Source organism: Callithrix jacchus, chromosome 5, assembly GCF_049354715.1.
Source record: "Callithrix jacchus isolate 240 chromosome 5, calJac240_pri, whole genome shotgun sequence".
Taxonomy (NCBI): Eukaryota; Metazoa; Chordata; class Mammalia; order Primates; family Cebidae; genus Callithrix; species Callithrix jacchus.
In genome coordinates this window covers 20,721,677-20,737,807 of record NC_133506.1, presented here as the reverse complement: position 1 = coordinate 20,737,807, position 16,131 = coordinate 20,721,677, and the positions used below count along the sequence as shown (strand labels likewise).

The 16,131-nt window shown below is 37.3% G+C and overlaps 1 protein-coding gene across 21 annotated transcripts in view; it reads left to right on the top strand.

The window, feature by feature from the left end:
* TASP1 (taspase 1) overlaps positions 1–16,131 on the top strand; it is a 248,642-nt gene that overhangs the window by 9,973 nt on the left and 222,538 nt on the right. For 17 of the 21 annotated variants that reach the window (XR_013535126.1, XR_013535125.1, XM_035298384.3 and 14 more), the window contains 3 exons: positions 403–620; positions 4,662–4,729; positions 6,336–6,404. Coding sequence is in view for 13 of the 21 variants with exons in the window: in XM_035298384.3 (XP_035154275.1) it covers positions 476–620; positions 4,662–4,729; positions 6,336–6,404 (282 nt within the window). In the remaining 8 variants the exon portion in view is untranslated. Of the gene's footprint in view, positions 1–401; positions 621–2,048; positions 2,157–4,661; positions 4,730–6,335; positions 6,405–13,156; positions 13,429–16,131 lie in introns of those variants that run through there. The other 4 variants (XM_078371372.1, XM_078371371.1, XM_054255224.2 and 1 more) reach the window with 3 other exon arrangements.

Sequence of the window (16,131 nt, the reverse complement as noted above, 5' to 3'; positions counted from 1 at the left end):
CGCACCGTGTGCAGTTAATTTTTTGTATTTTTAGTAGAGACGAGGTTTTACCATGTTGTCCAGGCTGGTCTCAAACTCCTGACCTCAGGTGATCCACCTGCTTTGGCCTCCCAAAGGGCTGGGATCACAGGCTTGAGCCACCGTGCCTGGGCCCAAGCAGGTACTATCAGCGGACAGAGAGATTTAAATTCTAACCTTTTTATATTACCCAATTAAATAATTTTATCCAACTTCAATGGGAGCAAGAAAAAATAATTTTAATAACTGATAGCTTTTTTTGTATTATCCAGTTAAATAACTTTAAGAATAGGACTTTTGAAAGTTATCTTTGCATGAATTTGTGTAAGTAACTTGTGTTTTGGTAGAAAGAAATGTATACCATATTTGCCTGTTTTCCTCTAGGGTAATTCCTCTTCTGCATTACTTTTGGATGGAAGTATGCCCCTTTCTCAATAGAAGATGGTAATCTTGGAGAATGACCATGGAGAAGGGGATGAGTTCTGGAGAAGGGCTGCCTTCCAGATCATCTCAGGTTTCGGCTGGTAAAATAACAGCCAAAGAGTTGGAAACAAAGCAGTCCTATAAAGAGAAACGAGGAGGCTTTGTGCTGGTGCATGCAGGTAAGCTTTGTGGATGGCTTGGAAGATACCAGTAATGTCGATTTTTCTTTTTCTGCCTTGAAGTACACTGAGAAACGCATTTCACATCTGGAGGAGGCAAAACTGCCAGAGAGGAATTGGAACCAAAGCGATTGTTTGACTTTGATATAGTGAGAACCTCCTTTACTCCCCAGTTACATCTTAAAATGGCACTTCTTCCTAGGTCTTCACTTCCCTACCCCATTATTTTCTTTAACAGATGTATTTAGGTTATGTAAGTATTAAAACCAGACAAAGTAATTTTTTTTTCTGAGATGGAGTTTTGCTCTTCTTGTCCAGGCTGGAGTGCAATGGGTGTGATCTTGGCTTACTGCAACCTCCACCTCTCAGGTTCAAGTGATTCACCTGCTTCAGCCTCCCAAGTAGCTGGGATTACAGACGTCTGTCATCATGTCTGGCTAAATTTTGTATTTTTAGTAGAGACAGGATTTCACCACATTGGCCAGGCTGGTCTTGAACTCCTGACCTCAGATGATCCACCTGCCTCGGCCTCCCAAGGTGCTGGGATTACAGGCGTGAGCCAATGCACCTGGCCCACCTTCTTAATACTGTAAGTGAGGAACTTTAAGACCAGAGAGATTAAGTGACTTAAGTGACTTCTGCCACACTGCAAGTTGGTGCTAGAGCCAGCCTAAGAAACAACTATGTATGCCCTTATGTCTCATTCTAGTGCTTTTGGCACTGTGTCAGCCGTCAATCTCTCTGCTTCAGAGGACCATGAGGACAGACATAGTTCATCCTTTGGGTCTCCCATCTTTGAAAAGTCTTGGTTGCCTAGGTTTCCTCAGCGGGCTCTTTTTCCTTTGGCTGTTTTTGTTTTCTTGCATTCAGAATCCACTTTCTGTGACCTCCGTGAAGAGAGAAGGAATGTCTGGGTTTCCTTTTAACATTCCCTGGGTAGTCAAGCAAGATGACAGAAGGATTACTATGATATGGAATGGAGAGAAGAACTGTTTCCTCTCATGAGACTGGTGTCCTGCCTGGCCATTAACCTTTGGCTGTATCTAGACTGACAACCCGAGAAACCTTATGTGAATCTAATCCAGAGTATCTAAAAAAAAGAAAAAACCAAAAAACCAAAATCAGGTTTAATTTCATTGTCTCACAGATGCTTTTACAAGGAGGTGAGGTAAATTTACCAAAAATAACCTAGCTAAAAGTAGACCTGGAACTAGAGCTTCTGCCTTCAGACTCCTAGTCTGTGTTATCTCTACTACAATATGTTGAAGGTGCATCTTCCATGGTACGAGTGAGTTACTGTATTCAGAGTGAGTGTTTGGAAATTGTTAAAGAAAGATCTGAACGTTGTAACAAGCAGTAACATAAAGCTTCAATTAGTTGGAAAGCCTTACTTCTATTACTGTCATGACCCTGTCCCTCCTCTCTTAGACAGACTAAATAATAATGGTTCTGCCAACCTTAAATAATGGGATTCAGCAATTCATGCACAAAGCTTGAGGATGCCCACCTGGGAAACACTGACTCCAAACAAATGAGGTCAGTGTTCCAAAGTGGAGAAGTTAAGGTTTCATTTATATAAGTAGAGAGAAAAATTTTAGCAGGATAATAACGTTTTCCATAGGAGATCAGTGCATAAGTTACAGCAATTTGATGGGTTACAAATTGTTACGTCCTAAGTGAGATTACTTTTTACTTTGTGAGGAGGGGTAGTGATCTGAGAGGGTCTTATCTCTGGTGTTATTTGATTTTCCTAATTATTTACAGGAAAAAGGCAAAAGTTGCAGCTGCATGTTGTGTGACTCAGGCTGCACAGCCACATTCCTCTCAAGGCTCAGAATGATTTAATGGTTCAATAGTTTTAGGTTTGAATTATTTAATTTCATACTCTCAGGTAAAGTTGGTGCTGGGGACCAGCAAGAAGAGTAGGTGCTCAGAGTTATGGTAGGATATTGTGTGAATTAATGGTGACCCTCACTTCTAAATTATTAGAAAGTCAGATAGAGTGACTGATTGTGCAGAAGGATATATGTTGCACATTTAAGGGTCAAAAAATTCACATCCTCATTCAATGTAGAGCAGTTTTGTTTTTTAGCACTAGAGTAGACTTGCCCAAACTTTTATGATTTGGGTAGTAGATTCTTGATTTTTCCCACTGCCTATACTGTTTTATCTAATATTCAAACAACTAAACTTTTTTCATCTTAACATTTGAAAGATGAAGTTTATGGTTACTTAAATGAAATAGCAGTATCACTTGCCATAAAGAGAACGTAACTTTAAACAGTGCAAACAAAACACTCTATGTTTTAACTGGATCCTGTTTGTCAGCGGCTTGAATTCTGAGCCTGCGTTTCCGTTGTTAAATGGGGAAATCAGCAAGTGTGAACCAGGAATTAAAGATATACTGGGGCGCTACTGAGACTTATTCTTTCAAAAGGATTTACATGTTAAGACTATTTAGTGCCCTTGTCCATTACGCTGGAGTCACCTATTTGGAATAGTATTCCATGCTTTAGGAAATGCTGCTTAAAGATTGGGGCCTCTGAGATGTAAGACAGCCAACTTGGTATCACTTTTCTTAGAGAACCATAAAGAGAGGCCTATTAAATATTGGCACAGGCTCTGTGAATGTTCAAAGTTCTCTTGAGAAACAGGTTTAGGACTTGGGTATATTGTGGATTCTGATGGCTTAGGCATCTCTGCTTTCCTGAGTCCTTGTATGACAGTTTGGTGGGGGAGCACTTTCTCTGCCTTGAGGAAAGGTGGGTTAGATTTGTGTCAGAGTTTGCAGACCTGTAGGAGGAGTCTTGAGGCCTAGAAATGTAGCTTTTTTTCTTTTTTTTTAAATGGAAAACATATTTGTTTTGTTTGTTTTTGAGTCACAGTCTCACTTTGTTGCCCAGGCTGGAGTTCAGTGGCAAGATCTTGGTTCACTGAAACCTCTGCCTCCCAGGTTTAAGCAATTCCTGTGCCTCAGCCCCTGTAATCTCAGTAGCTGGGATTACAGGCATGTGCCACCATGCCTGGCTAATATTTTTTGTATTTTTAGTAGAGATAGGGTTTCTTCATGTTGGCCAGGTTGGTCTCAAACTCCTAGCCACAAGTGATCCTCCCACCTTGGCCTCCCAAAATGCTGGGATTACGGGCATGAGCCCCTGCACCCGGCTGAGATGTAGTTCTTAATCTTCCTTACCATGGTCCCCTATGAGGCTTTAGGGTGGCTAGGGATAGGTGGTTCAGTGCTCTGTTAACAAACTTTGATTAGAGAGAGGCCTAATTAAGAGTTTAAAGGCTCTTGTCTTTGTTTCCTTCTTGTTTAGATTATTCTTAAGTCCCTAACTAAGCAAGTTATGAATCCTGGTAGGGAAACTGTTTTATTTGAGCCATTCTCTTGAGAAAGTTCTTGCGTATTTGATTAAAAGACAGAGACCACCAGAAATTCTCATAGACGGTCATGAATGTGCTGTCACTGAGCTTTCAGAGACACCCTGAACTACATTCTAGCGGGTGAGAGGATGTGAAGTGTTAGGTTAGGAATGGTGTGATTTGTGGTGGTTATAGACATGTGAGATGTAAGATGCCTCAAGTTCAAATGTTACTCAGAAGCAATCCAGCTTTTTTGAATTATTCTTATGAATTCTGGATTTGGAACAGTAACTTCCTGAACGGCAGGGGCCTTCTGAAGGTCAGCAGAGAGGACCTGAAGGGACCCTGTTTCTGATACCTTCAGGGTTATCAGCTCCAGCCCAAAAGAACTCCTGATTTTGGAAAGAGGTTCTTGAAAGGAAGCGGGGAGATGACCTTGGTGAAGCCTCTTTAGGGACAAGAGGTTTTGGCAGGAAAAGAGCTTTTGAGAAAGGAGATAAGGCATGGTATTAAAAAGGCTTACCCTGGAGAAAGAAGTCATAAAACTCCATACAGTTAGGGCAATAGTTTTGTTTTTACTGGGACAGCACCAGTTTATATGGACTATTTGTATAACATAAACAAGGTCTCTTGATACTTTAATAATTAACAACTGGATTTTATTTTCTACTGCAGGTGCAGGTTATCATTCTGAATCAAAAGCCAAGGAATATAAACATGTATGCAAACGAGCTTGTCAGAAGGTATGAACACAATGTGTCCAATCTAAGCATTTCAGTTTTAAACACAAAGCTGTTTTACCTTGAAATTCAACATTTTAAAGTTTCATTTCTAGGACAGTCTTCTTCCAGTTTGGACCACAAAATTATTTTGCTCATTTTTATAGCGGATTGTTTTGTTTTTTTAATTTTCTACATGATGTTTAGCCCTTTATCTTCCTTTCCCAGATTAAGTCTGTATTTTTGTAACTGTGGGCACACAATCATATCTCTTTTAATCTTTGCAATGATGTTGAACTTCTGTAGGCAGAAGGATAGAGAAAACAGCTCAAAGGCAGTCAATATGTTTTTCCATGAAAGGAAAAAAATAATTAATTAAAATGGGTGATTTTTTTAAGAGAGATTATCCTATATGTTTTCATTCTGTTTTTCACTGCGTAGTTTGTAAGAGCAAGTTCGTTGTCATTCCTGAGTTCAGCTTTGCCCTTGTACTCAGCTGTGCTTTTTCCCCCATTGGTTTTTGAGTTTTTGCTAAATTGCTGAATATTTAATGTGAGAGTAGGATTGGACTCAGAAGAAATGTTTGTTTTTATTTCAATTCTGACTAGTCTTGTAGGCAAACGTTCCATTACTTTTTGTGCAATCAGGATTTGGTTGGATATTGTATATCAAGTAAATATGGGTCTCTTTCTGCTCTTTTCATTGATATTTACATAACATTTAAAAGATGATTACACTTTATCAGAGATTCAAGGTTTTTCTTATGAATGAAATCCTATAAATAAGAATATTTTGCTATAGGGATTTTGTTCTTTTGAAATTTATTATAATAAAGCTAAAGGTTCTCTTAAGTTATTTTATATTTTTTCTTATTTTTTAAAGTTTGAAATTTTTCTGTCATCTGAAATAAATAAGTTTTATATAACTATACTCCTAGAAATCTAATACATTTGAATTGTATGCTTAGCCTCTTCAGTATTTACAATGAACAAACTTCTTAGAAGTTTAATGAGGTATACAACTCTTAATTTTGAGCTTTCTCTTTGTTGACCAAATTGGAATGTTAATAATTCATTTATAACAGACTTTCCTTTCTCTTTTTTTCTCCTAATTTATGCTCAAGGCCAGGTGATTTTATAGCCCTTTACTCTATGTAGTTTATATTACAAAATAATATGATTCATCTTGATTTAAACTTTACATTAGAGTATGAAAAATGTTTTTGTCAAATGAATCCCTTTATCCTCAGATTCTGGCATGCCCCTGTGACTGAGAGTCATTTCTTTTTCGGTGTGGAGAGTATTAACAGTGGGAGGAGAAATGATTGGTTTGAGATTTTTGTGGCTATTTTGAATTGCCTTACAATGAATGAAGCTTGCTAAATTCCTTGTACTTTTTATTTAATAGCTAGATTTTATTGTTTTAATTTGAGTAATATTAAGTAAGCCATATCACCAATTAACCTGAATATAAACACTTGCTGATTTTAAATCTGAGTAGTTAAAGTATGGAATGGAACGAGTAGTCAATTTTTATTAATCTAAGTGTCTCCCGTACTTCCTTAAGCCTTTGGAAAGTTTGAGAAGTTGTGATTTTGCAATTAATAATCTCTCTCCCGTTGGTTTCATAGGCAATTGAAAAGCTGCAGGCTGGTGCTCTTGCAACTGATGCAGTGACTGCAGCACTGGTAGAACTTGAGGTATTTCTTTTTCTGTTTTATTTAAAATATTTGTGAATTTATCTTTATTGTTCTTAAATGACATGAAACTGTTGAGTTAGTCAACCATAAATTATATGACCAGTGTTTCCCACCAATACTAGCAAAGTTATGAAGAAGCCTATGATATTGTTGTTTTCATTGGTGACTTTTCTGAGTAATATAAAAGTTGGTTAAATTCCTTTCCTTTTTTTTTTTTTTTTGTGAGATTCATGAATACAAAGTTACTGGTGATTGGATACTTAAGTTTCCCATTTTCAGTAGGAAAATCCTTGAAGTTAACCCCTCAAAAGTGACGTATGTTCTGTTTGAAAATAAAAAAAATTCCAGCTGTCTAGAAGTGCCTAAAGTAGTAGGAGAAGATTCTTCATGATCCTAGCAGTTAAATGTATACCCTGAAATTGTGTGTCGTGAAGTGTGCCTTGTCCCAGTGTGATGTTTAGGTTTATCCCCAATTTACTGTGGACATTGAAGAATTGAGTGGGGAGGCTCTCATGTTTGCTGTAATTTTTTATACTCTAGAGTGAGGTTCTCTCAGTTAACTCTTGATTTGGAAGCTTGATGAATTAATTGGTGCAGGTGATATTGAGGTCTTCAGAAGACTGACTTGCTGCTCAAACTAGGAGAAGATAGATTTGAGAGGATTATTGTGAAAAATATTTTTCTGGTTGAGAATACTACTTAGGGAATCAAGTAAGACATGATGATAAAACAATGATGAGTTTGAGGGAGGAGGCGATAGTTAAAGTTGACATTTCCAGATTGACTGGGTTGTGGCCCTTGTATTTAGGCTCTCATACCAAGGCACATACCCTTTCATGCCTTTCCTTGTGAAAATTGCCCTGGTGTTTACCAAAAGTTCTAGCCATATTTTCTGTATATTCTCATGCTAAATTGTGGACCTGAGCTTTTAATCATGCTTTGTAGATTAATTTTTCTTGGTAATGTCAGATTGGTCCTAATGTAGTCAAGGAAGGTGAAAGTATATGGTGGGCACTTAGTCTACTGAATCTGACATGGCATGTGACTGATACATTTTATAGCAGCTCTACCAGTCATTAGCCATGTGTCCCTGGGTATGGCACAGTCTGTCCTTGACTCATTTTCCCTATTTATTATATGAGGATAATAATTCCCACTTCATAGAGTTGTGAAGATTAGGAGAGTTAATATGTGACCAAATATATGACAATCTCTTAGAACAGTGTGGTACGTAGGAAGCACCCCATAACTCTTAGCAATTAGTACTGTTATGAGGTGCTTTGAAAATTGGTATGTATGAGGTGAATGTTTATGGTAACTATTAATGACAAGTTTTACAGCATCAAAGAAAGGTTAATTATACGTTGAGCATAAGAGGAGAAAAATGACATAAGAAAGAAGATAGATGTATTTACCACCAAATATTCCCTTTACTCAAAACAGACCACAAAGAGGGCTTTGTCTAACTTGATTCAATTGTTAGTTGAAAATTACCGTTCTTTGTGCAGAAGGTGATATCCTGAATTACTGAGTGCATGGAGTCAGTGTAGGTCTGAGGAAAGAAGGTTAATGAGTAGCTGGAAAATATACTAGAATGGCAGCTATGAATGGAAAACTGAATAAAATTAAGTTTCTCTTTTCATATTAGAATAGCTTTAATTTTCCTAAGTCATACTTTGATATCATGTTTAATATTTTATTCTATTTTCCCCTAGTGTTGAATACTACTTTTAAAGGGTTTGCTTATTTATACTTAAAAATGATAAAAATACGTTTTGAAATAATGAGGTTCTCCTAAGTAAGTGGATTTATAATTTTGGATAACTTGTGTTTTTTTGAGTGTGGATATAAATTTAAAGGGAAGAAATTTTTGTTCTATTATTTTTGATTGGAATAAGTCTTAAGGACAGTGGCAGCATAGAATGCTTCCCCAAGTGACTTTAGTGCATCCCACACCTCAACTTTCAATTATTTTATATATACATATAAATTTGTTGTTGTTGTTGTTGTTGTTGTTGAGATGGAGTCTCCTTCTGTTGCCCAAGCTTGAGTGCAATGGTGTGATCTTGGCTCACTGCAACCTCTACCTTCCCGGCTCAAGTGATTCTCATGCTTCAGCCTCCTGAGTAGGTGGGACTACAGACATGCACCCCAACCTGGCTGATTTTTGTATTTTTATTTATTTATTTATTTATATTTTTATTTTTTTTGAGACGGAGTTTCACTCTTGTTACCCAGGCTGGAGTGCAATGGCGCGATCTCAGCTCACCGCAACCTCCGCCTCCTGGGTTCAGGCAGTTCTGCTGCCTCAGCCTCCTGAGTAGCTGGGATTACAGGCATGCACCACCATGCCCAGCTAATTAATTTTTGTATTTTTTTTAGTAGAGATGGGGTTTCACCATGTTGGCCAAGATGGTCTTAAACTCCTGAGCTCGGGTGATACCCCTGCTTTGGCCTACCAAAGCGCTGCGATTATTGGCATGAGCCACCATGCCCCGCCTCAACTTTTAATTATTAAATTTGTGGAAGAATTTCAATTAATTATCTTTAAAAATTCATTTTTCTATGGACTCTTTGCCTGAAATATATGTTAAGAGTTTACAGCTAAGCTTACACTAACAAATAATTTTCCTAAATCTTAAGAATTACTTTGGAAATCATGCTTATACTACCCCCTGCAGTTTCTGTCACCTTGCATAATTGTGATTCATTACCTTAAAACAGGATAGGTTTTCAGATGGAGTTTGGTTGGGGAAGTATTGTAATAGCTTGGGTTAATAGAAAGATATAAGAAGATTGGATTCTAATATTTGCTGTACTTAGGAAAATATAAGTAACAGGCTGGGTGTGGTGGTTCATGCCTGTAATTCTAGCAGTTTGGGAGGCCAAGGCGGATGGATCACGAGGTCAGGAGTTCGAGACCAGCCTGACCAGCATGGTGAAACACTGTCTCTACTAAAAATAGAAAAATTAGCAGCGGGTGGTGGCACATGCTTATAATTCCAGCCACTCGGGAGGCTGAGGCAAGGAGAATTGAATCTGGGAGACGGAGGTTGCGGTGAGCCACGACCACGGCACTGCACTCCAGCCTGAGTGAAAGAGAGAGACTGTCTCAAAAAAAAAAAGAAAAAAGAAAAATATAAGTAACAATAAGTAACAGTATTAAGTCCTTTCAGAATACTGAAAAGTGCTGAGAAAAATTCTGGAGAGTCTTGTTTATAATGTGTTATGTTTGAGAGTTAAATACTTACCTTTAGTTCTGGTCAGTCTGTTCAGTTAAGTCATGTCTGAATTATTAAACAGATGTGAACAATCATACCTTTCTCTTTAGACTTTGGGATATACTTTCTGATTTAAAAAATGATATTATTTTCTTGCCACTTAGCTTAAGGAAACAATAAATAAATAAACTTAAAATATTTTAAAAACTTGCCTGTTATATTATTACTTAGGCAGATATTCAAATTGATGTGAATTCCTTAAATACTAATTGTGGATTGAAGTAACTGAAATGGTTTAATTGCGTAGAAAGAGTATCTGGCCTTTTATTTTAAAAGTGTGATATTTATATTTTCCCAAATAGTGAAAAGTACACTGATCTTAACTCGATGCAGTGGAGGAGGAAGAGAAAAGGCAAAAATATGTGTATGTGTATGTGTATGTAAATACCACACGCACACTAAAGGGCCTTATGGAGACATATCATTTTTTAACTTTTCTTAGAAATTGATAATTTTGTGTGGTTTCATTTTTCTTCACCACCACTGCAGACAAGTGGTGTCATCTTAAGACTGTCATTTCTGGACACCAGAATGAGGTGTTTTCTTCATTTAAGTAAAGGGCGGGGAGCAGGTACAAAAGTTTCTGCCTATTCAATTGACCACCTTCTCCCTTTAGAGTCTTGGGAGGGAAGGTGGCTGCTCCTGGGTGAGAGGTGTTCTGCAGTGTGGAAATGCAAATGATAATACTCCAGTGTATTTTGTTTATCTTCAAAATGTAGGGAGGGAAACGGAAAGGTCAGTTTATAGATCATATTTTAATGATTCATTGTTGATTCATCCCTGTTGTTTCCTATAGCTTTTTTGAGATTATCTTAATAACTGATGAGAAAGTGAGTTCTGTTCACTGGATGGTACAACTCTGGTTTCACTCACAGCAGAGAAGATTAATAGTGTGAAACAATTTGGTCTTCATGTCTCAGACTGCACACTTGGATGACAGTTGCTTTTTTTGGCTGCTTTCAAAATAGTTTTGGATCAAGTAGTGACAGTGGATTTAAGATTCCAGTCCATAATTTTGCATATTTCACATGGTATAAATTCTTATGTGAATTTCTTTTTTGAGGAAATTGGATATAGAAGTGGGTGACTCATGATGCTACTATTTTCTTAGGATTGTTTCTAAAGTAGAAAGTGTTTCACGGATTATGATAGAAAATGAACTATTTATAAAATACTGCCTGAACCTCCTTTTGCACATTGATGTTTTCCTGAAAAAGCACTAAGACCTGGTTTAAAAAAGTCTGATGAGTAATAATAGGTGAAATATAAATGACAGACTTTTGGGAGGTAATTTATAATCTTTTGTGAGAAAACTGATGAATCTGGCAGATATTTTGAAGATCTTTTTGTAACCTTTGAGAATTTTGGTTAATTCATTCTGAAAATAGATTATTTTGGTAGGCAGAATACGTGTGTTAAGAATAGTGATAGAAATAACTTTATTTATTTAGAGACTTAGTCTTGCTCTGTCGCCCAGGCTGGAGTGCAGTAGTGTGATCTCAGCTCACTGCAACCTCTGCCTTCTGGGTTCAAGCGATTCTCTTGCTTCAACCTCCTGAGTAGCTGATATTACAGACATGCACCACCATGCCTGGCCAATTTTTGTATTTTTAGTAGAGATGGGGTTTCACCATGTTGACCAGGCTGGTCTTGAATGCCTGATCTCGTGATCTGCCCTCGTTGACCTCCCAAAGTGCTGGGATTACAGGTGTGAGCCACCACACTATTTCACTATGTGAAATTTAAAAGCCTGGAATAGCTTTTAAATTTCATATAGTGAAAGGCAAATTATCCAGTTTCCTTTGTTAAACATCTTTTTTTGAATTTATGTTTTTAAAATTGGACTGTGAAGTTTTTTGTTCACTTGATTGATGCTTTAAAGCTCTCTATGGTCAGTGGAGATGCTAGTTCATGCGTTAGTGTTATTGCCCAAATGCTTTCGTGTTTATAGAGCACATTATATTGGGCCACGTTTTATATCATTCTGTTAAAAACAGTTCATCGTCTTTGATCTCTGTGTAATCCAAATATTGCTTGCTTATAAACTCTAGTGAAGTCCTTTAAGAATAACTTCCTATTCAGATGACTGATATTTTGGTGTGTAAGAGAAAGAAAGTAGGTATTTTTTCTTATGTATTGATATTATTATATATAATACTGTTATACATTTGTCTGCATCTCTATATCTTTTTTTTTTTTGGCTAAGACAGATTCTTGCTCTGCCGCCCAGGCAGGAGTGCAGTGGTGTGAATTTGGTTCACTGCAATCTCCATCTCCTGAGTTCAAAAGATTCTCATACTTCACTCTCCTGAGTAGCTGGGATGCAGTGTACGCCACCATGCCTGGCTAATTTTTTAATGTTTTTAGTAGAGAAGGGGTTTTGCCATATTGCCCAGGCTGGTCTCGAACTCCTGGCCTCAAGTGATCCACTTGCCTTGGCCTCCCAAAGTTCTGGGATTACAGGTGTGAGCCACTGCACCCAGCCAGCTCTGCATTTCTTTAAGGCAGGGATCTCCAGAATGTTTTTGGTCATACTTGAGTAGTTCATTGTGAGTGAACCCCAGCCCAGGCCTCTTGTGCAGCTGCAGGAATAGGCCCTATGCCCTTCCCTGGGCTTTATACTTCTGGCTGGAATTGTCTGCAAACCTCAGGGGGATAGAAAAAACTTCTAAGGCCTGCCAGTCCTTGAAATGCCTAGTGGTCATGGAGATGGTATGGCTTCCTGATGGCATATGGACATACCTAGGATGGAAGGGGACATTGGGAAGGGCTGATACATTTCCCTTTTCTCCCACCAAACTTATAGCAAGTTTTCTTGTGAGCAGATGCTTAACCACACTCTGCTTCTTACCCTACTTCAGTTATTTAGTTTTTATTGCAAAAAAGGAGGGGCATCTGCTTTAAGGTCATTTCTGATATTTGGGAATTTTAAAATTATTTAAATAAATGAGCATCTCCAGGTGCCTGTACATTTTTATTTTTTGTAGAAATTATCTTTTTATAAGCAGAGTGATCCCTTGCTCTTTTCCCCCCGCCCCCTGCCCACGAGTAGAGCTGACCACATTGGAAAGACAGCTTGATGCATTTAGCTCACATTAACCTAAGTGCTCATTTACTATAATGTGGATTCTAAGTTTAGATCTACCACCCTTGAAAATCTCAGTTTTCTCTTCCATTGATAATACCTTTTATTCTCTGTAAGTGAGTTGGGGGGGCTGCTGTTTCTTTGTGTGTGAAGTAGAAGATTTACCCTTTTTCTTTTGTAGTACTTAGTGTTTTCATTACATGAAATTTGAGTTTTGACCTTAGATGCTCTTTTTCCTTTTTTTCCTTAACTTGGTATTATTGATTATTTCAAAGATCCCATTTTGCCTGTCTGTTTAGCAGTATTTCCAGTGGTGCTTCAGTATTTCTGTGTATTCCAGCTGTTTATGGAGTCTTTATGTTTCTCTGCATTTTTTGTTTTATTTTTTGAGGTGTACACACACAGTTACACTTCATGGAGTTGCATCCAGCCAAGTATCCATGTTCTTCTTGTGAAGAGGCAGAGAAAATCACCTCTCCCAAGAATTTCCACCTTCTGAACAAGGGAAATGTGTCCTGAAGAGCTGTACGCAGATGGGAGGCAACTTGTTTGCTTGTTCTGCTGCTAGAGCATTGATTTAATTAGAAGACAGGCTGTGGGTGGCCATGTGCAGACAAAGAAGCACCAGACAGAGCCCATTTAGCCTGGGACAGTAAAAGTAAGTTACGCTTTTTTTAAAACACTTTTTTGAGTACTGATGCTGATTCTTGCCTTTAGTACTAAGGGGCAACTTGTAACTTACTGTTTATGTTTACATATAGATACATCTGTTCTTTTTCTGAGACCCTAGAAATGACACATGTTCTCTAGCACAAAGTACCTGCTTAATGGAAAAGCAGTAATTTCTCCCACCACCACCCTTTTTTTAAAAGATTACATTCTAGATTAATTTTACACTGTACCAAATCTGGTATTAGCTTTTGACCAAGTCAAACACTTAAGCATAGAGCTTGTCATGCTTTTACTTTGTAGTAGTGGGAACATGAAGAACTGTTTTAGCCTTTTCTGGTCATTTCTTGATGAGGTACATGGACCTCCTCAGATGTATTCATCCCGGCTGAATGTAGTAGAAGAGAGCGTCCAAGATCAGGCCTAGCAGTTCCTGAGGAGCATAAAACTTTATATGTGTGGCCTTGTTTTTCTCTGGGAGTTGTTACTCTCAAAAATAGACTTCATTTTGGAATTCAGTTTTGAGCTACTTAAAGTCACATATGGTAGTGTGGTGGAGTTGGTGGAAATCCTGTGTTTTGACTATGTGGAAGCAATTTCGACTTTTGGATTTTTAAGTGTAATATGTCTTCTAGTGCCATATTAATAGGGAAATTACCCAAATGGGATTTAATTAGGTTCATTGGTACTAGGATTTATAGTGTTGTAATTTTCGAATCATTCTGTGTGTGTGTGTGTGTGTGTGTGTGTGTGTGTGTGTGTATATTTGCATTTGGATCTATATCATTTGTGGCATCAGTCCTTTTTTGTAATGGAGGAGATAGGCTAATAAGATTTTTCTGGGTTTGGAAAATCACAGCCTGGTATGATGGTGTTTAATTTCAAAGACTACTTTTTGATTTTCAGTTTTTTTGTGTCTCTCAAACCCAGGCTTTTATTCAGAATCTGGAAAACAATGAGGAAAAAATTTAAATTACATGATTTTTAAGATTCTCATCACGATTCTAAATCTGCTCTTCTCCCTCTCTTTCTGTCTCTTTCCTGTGTTCTTTACCTAAGTGTTAGAATGACGAAGGATTGTATCTCCCTGTAGAAATCAGCTTAATGTTGAATCTTAGGCATACCAGTTGATAACAGTTCTTTGGCCATTCCTATTGCCAGGCAGATTTTACCGGGAGTCATTCTAACTCAGGGTCGAGCCTCCTGTATCATGTACACATTTCCTGACAGTTCATGACACGCATGTACTGTAACACTGGACATCAACACTAGAACACATTCAGAGTGGGGAATTTCTTTATGGTTCCCTTTTCTGGAGTATGTGCAGATGTTAGCAACATTTTCTAGTGGGTTAGAAGTCTTTTTGTTAAACACAAAAAGCTTAGTAGAGGACTTAAAAGTTAGCACTATTCTCTCCTCTCCAGTTCTGACCATGTCATTTGATAAAAGGATGGTTTAAATTATTATAATTCCATGGTCTGTTAGGTTCTTTTTGAGTGATATTTCCATATTATTGTCAATATGGTTGAAAGGTATAATTATTTAGGTTGAAGGGAAGTGTAAGTGGCTGCCAAATTTGGCAGTACTGGAGAAACAGCTACATTTGTCTTTTCTATTGTAGTTCATATGGAAAGGACAATTTCAGGTACTGTGTGTGCTAACCTCTTTCTGGACATCATAAAGGATCCAACTAAAACAAAGTTTAAAACTGTTTCAGATGTGATAGTTTATTGAAGCCAATATTTTATTTTAGAGATTTGTGTTATGTTTGACAAATAACACTGCAATTCTGTTGCTTTCAATTTAAAAAATGTGAAAGTGTTGTGATGTCATTTTTCTGCTTAATTATGTTACACGTATCTTTGTCAATTAGGCAGATTAGTTATAGGAGGTAAGTGCAGATGTGTGATACCTTTTTATGAAAATATTTTAAATAATGAAGAAAAATGTCTTGAGCTTCTAGTGGGCAGTGTAAGAAAAAGCAAAAAAAATTCCATTTTTGGACAGAATATTTTGTTTCAGCTCAACAAATGCTCTAATGAACAAATATTAACATTAGTTCAGTTTTTTCTGACATTTTCACAAACACTTGGGCACTTTAAAAAGATCATAAAAAGCTGTAGTTTCTACTACATATGTTGTCGTGTGAGGGTTTTTTTTTTTTTAAATAAAGTATGCTCTCTTTTGTGAATTGAACAGTTAAAAAAAATTAACTGTCACAGATACTAAAACCTGGTATTCAACATACTATATTTGACTCAAGTGTTCACAGACTGTGATGCAAACAATTGTTCTCCCAACTTACATCCAGGACAGCTAAAATATTACTTTAACACATGTTAAAAGGAGAGTGGTCTAACTATTTGGCTAGATAATTCCAGGCTAAGTTGAGTAATTTCCTCAGACATTCCAACTTTGATCAACTGTAGCAAAAACTTTTAGCATGTCTGGAAAGCTGCCAGTGCATCTGTAAATATGTCCTGAGATAGAGAGAAAAGAGAGAAAGTCAAAAAATAATATCTTTTCATTTAGGAGCAGTTACAGAACAAAAATGGAAAGTTTTTTGTTTCCTTAGGAACTTTTTTTTTTTTTTTAAACATAATTGAGCCTCTGATTCCCAAGTATGCCTTGTGATTCTGTATTAATGAATGAAAGATACTTCGTTTGGGCCTAATAAAAGTGTTTTGTGGCT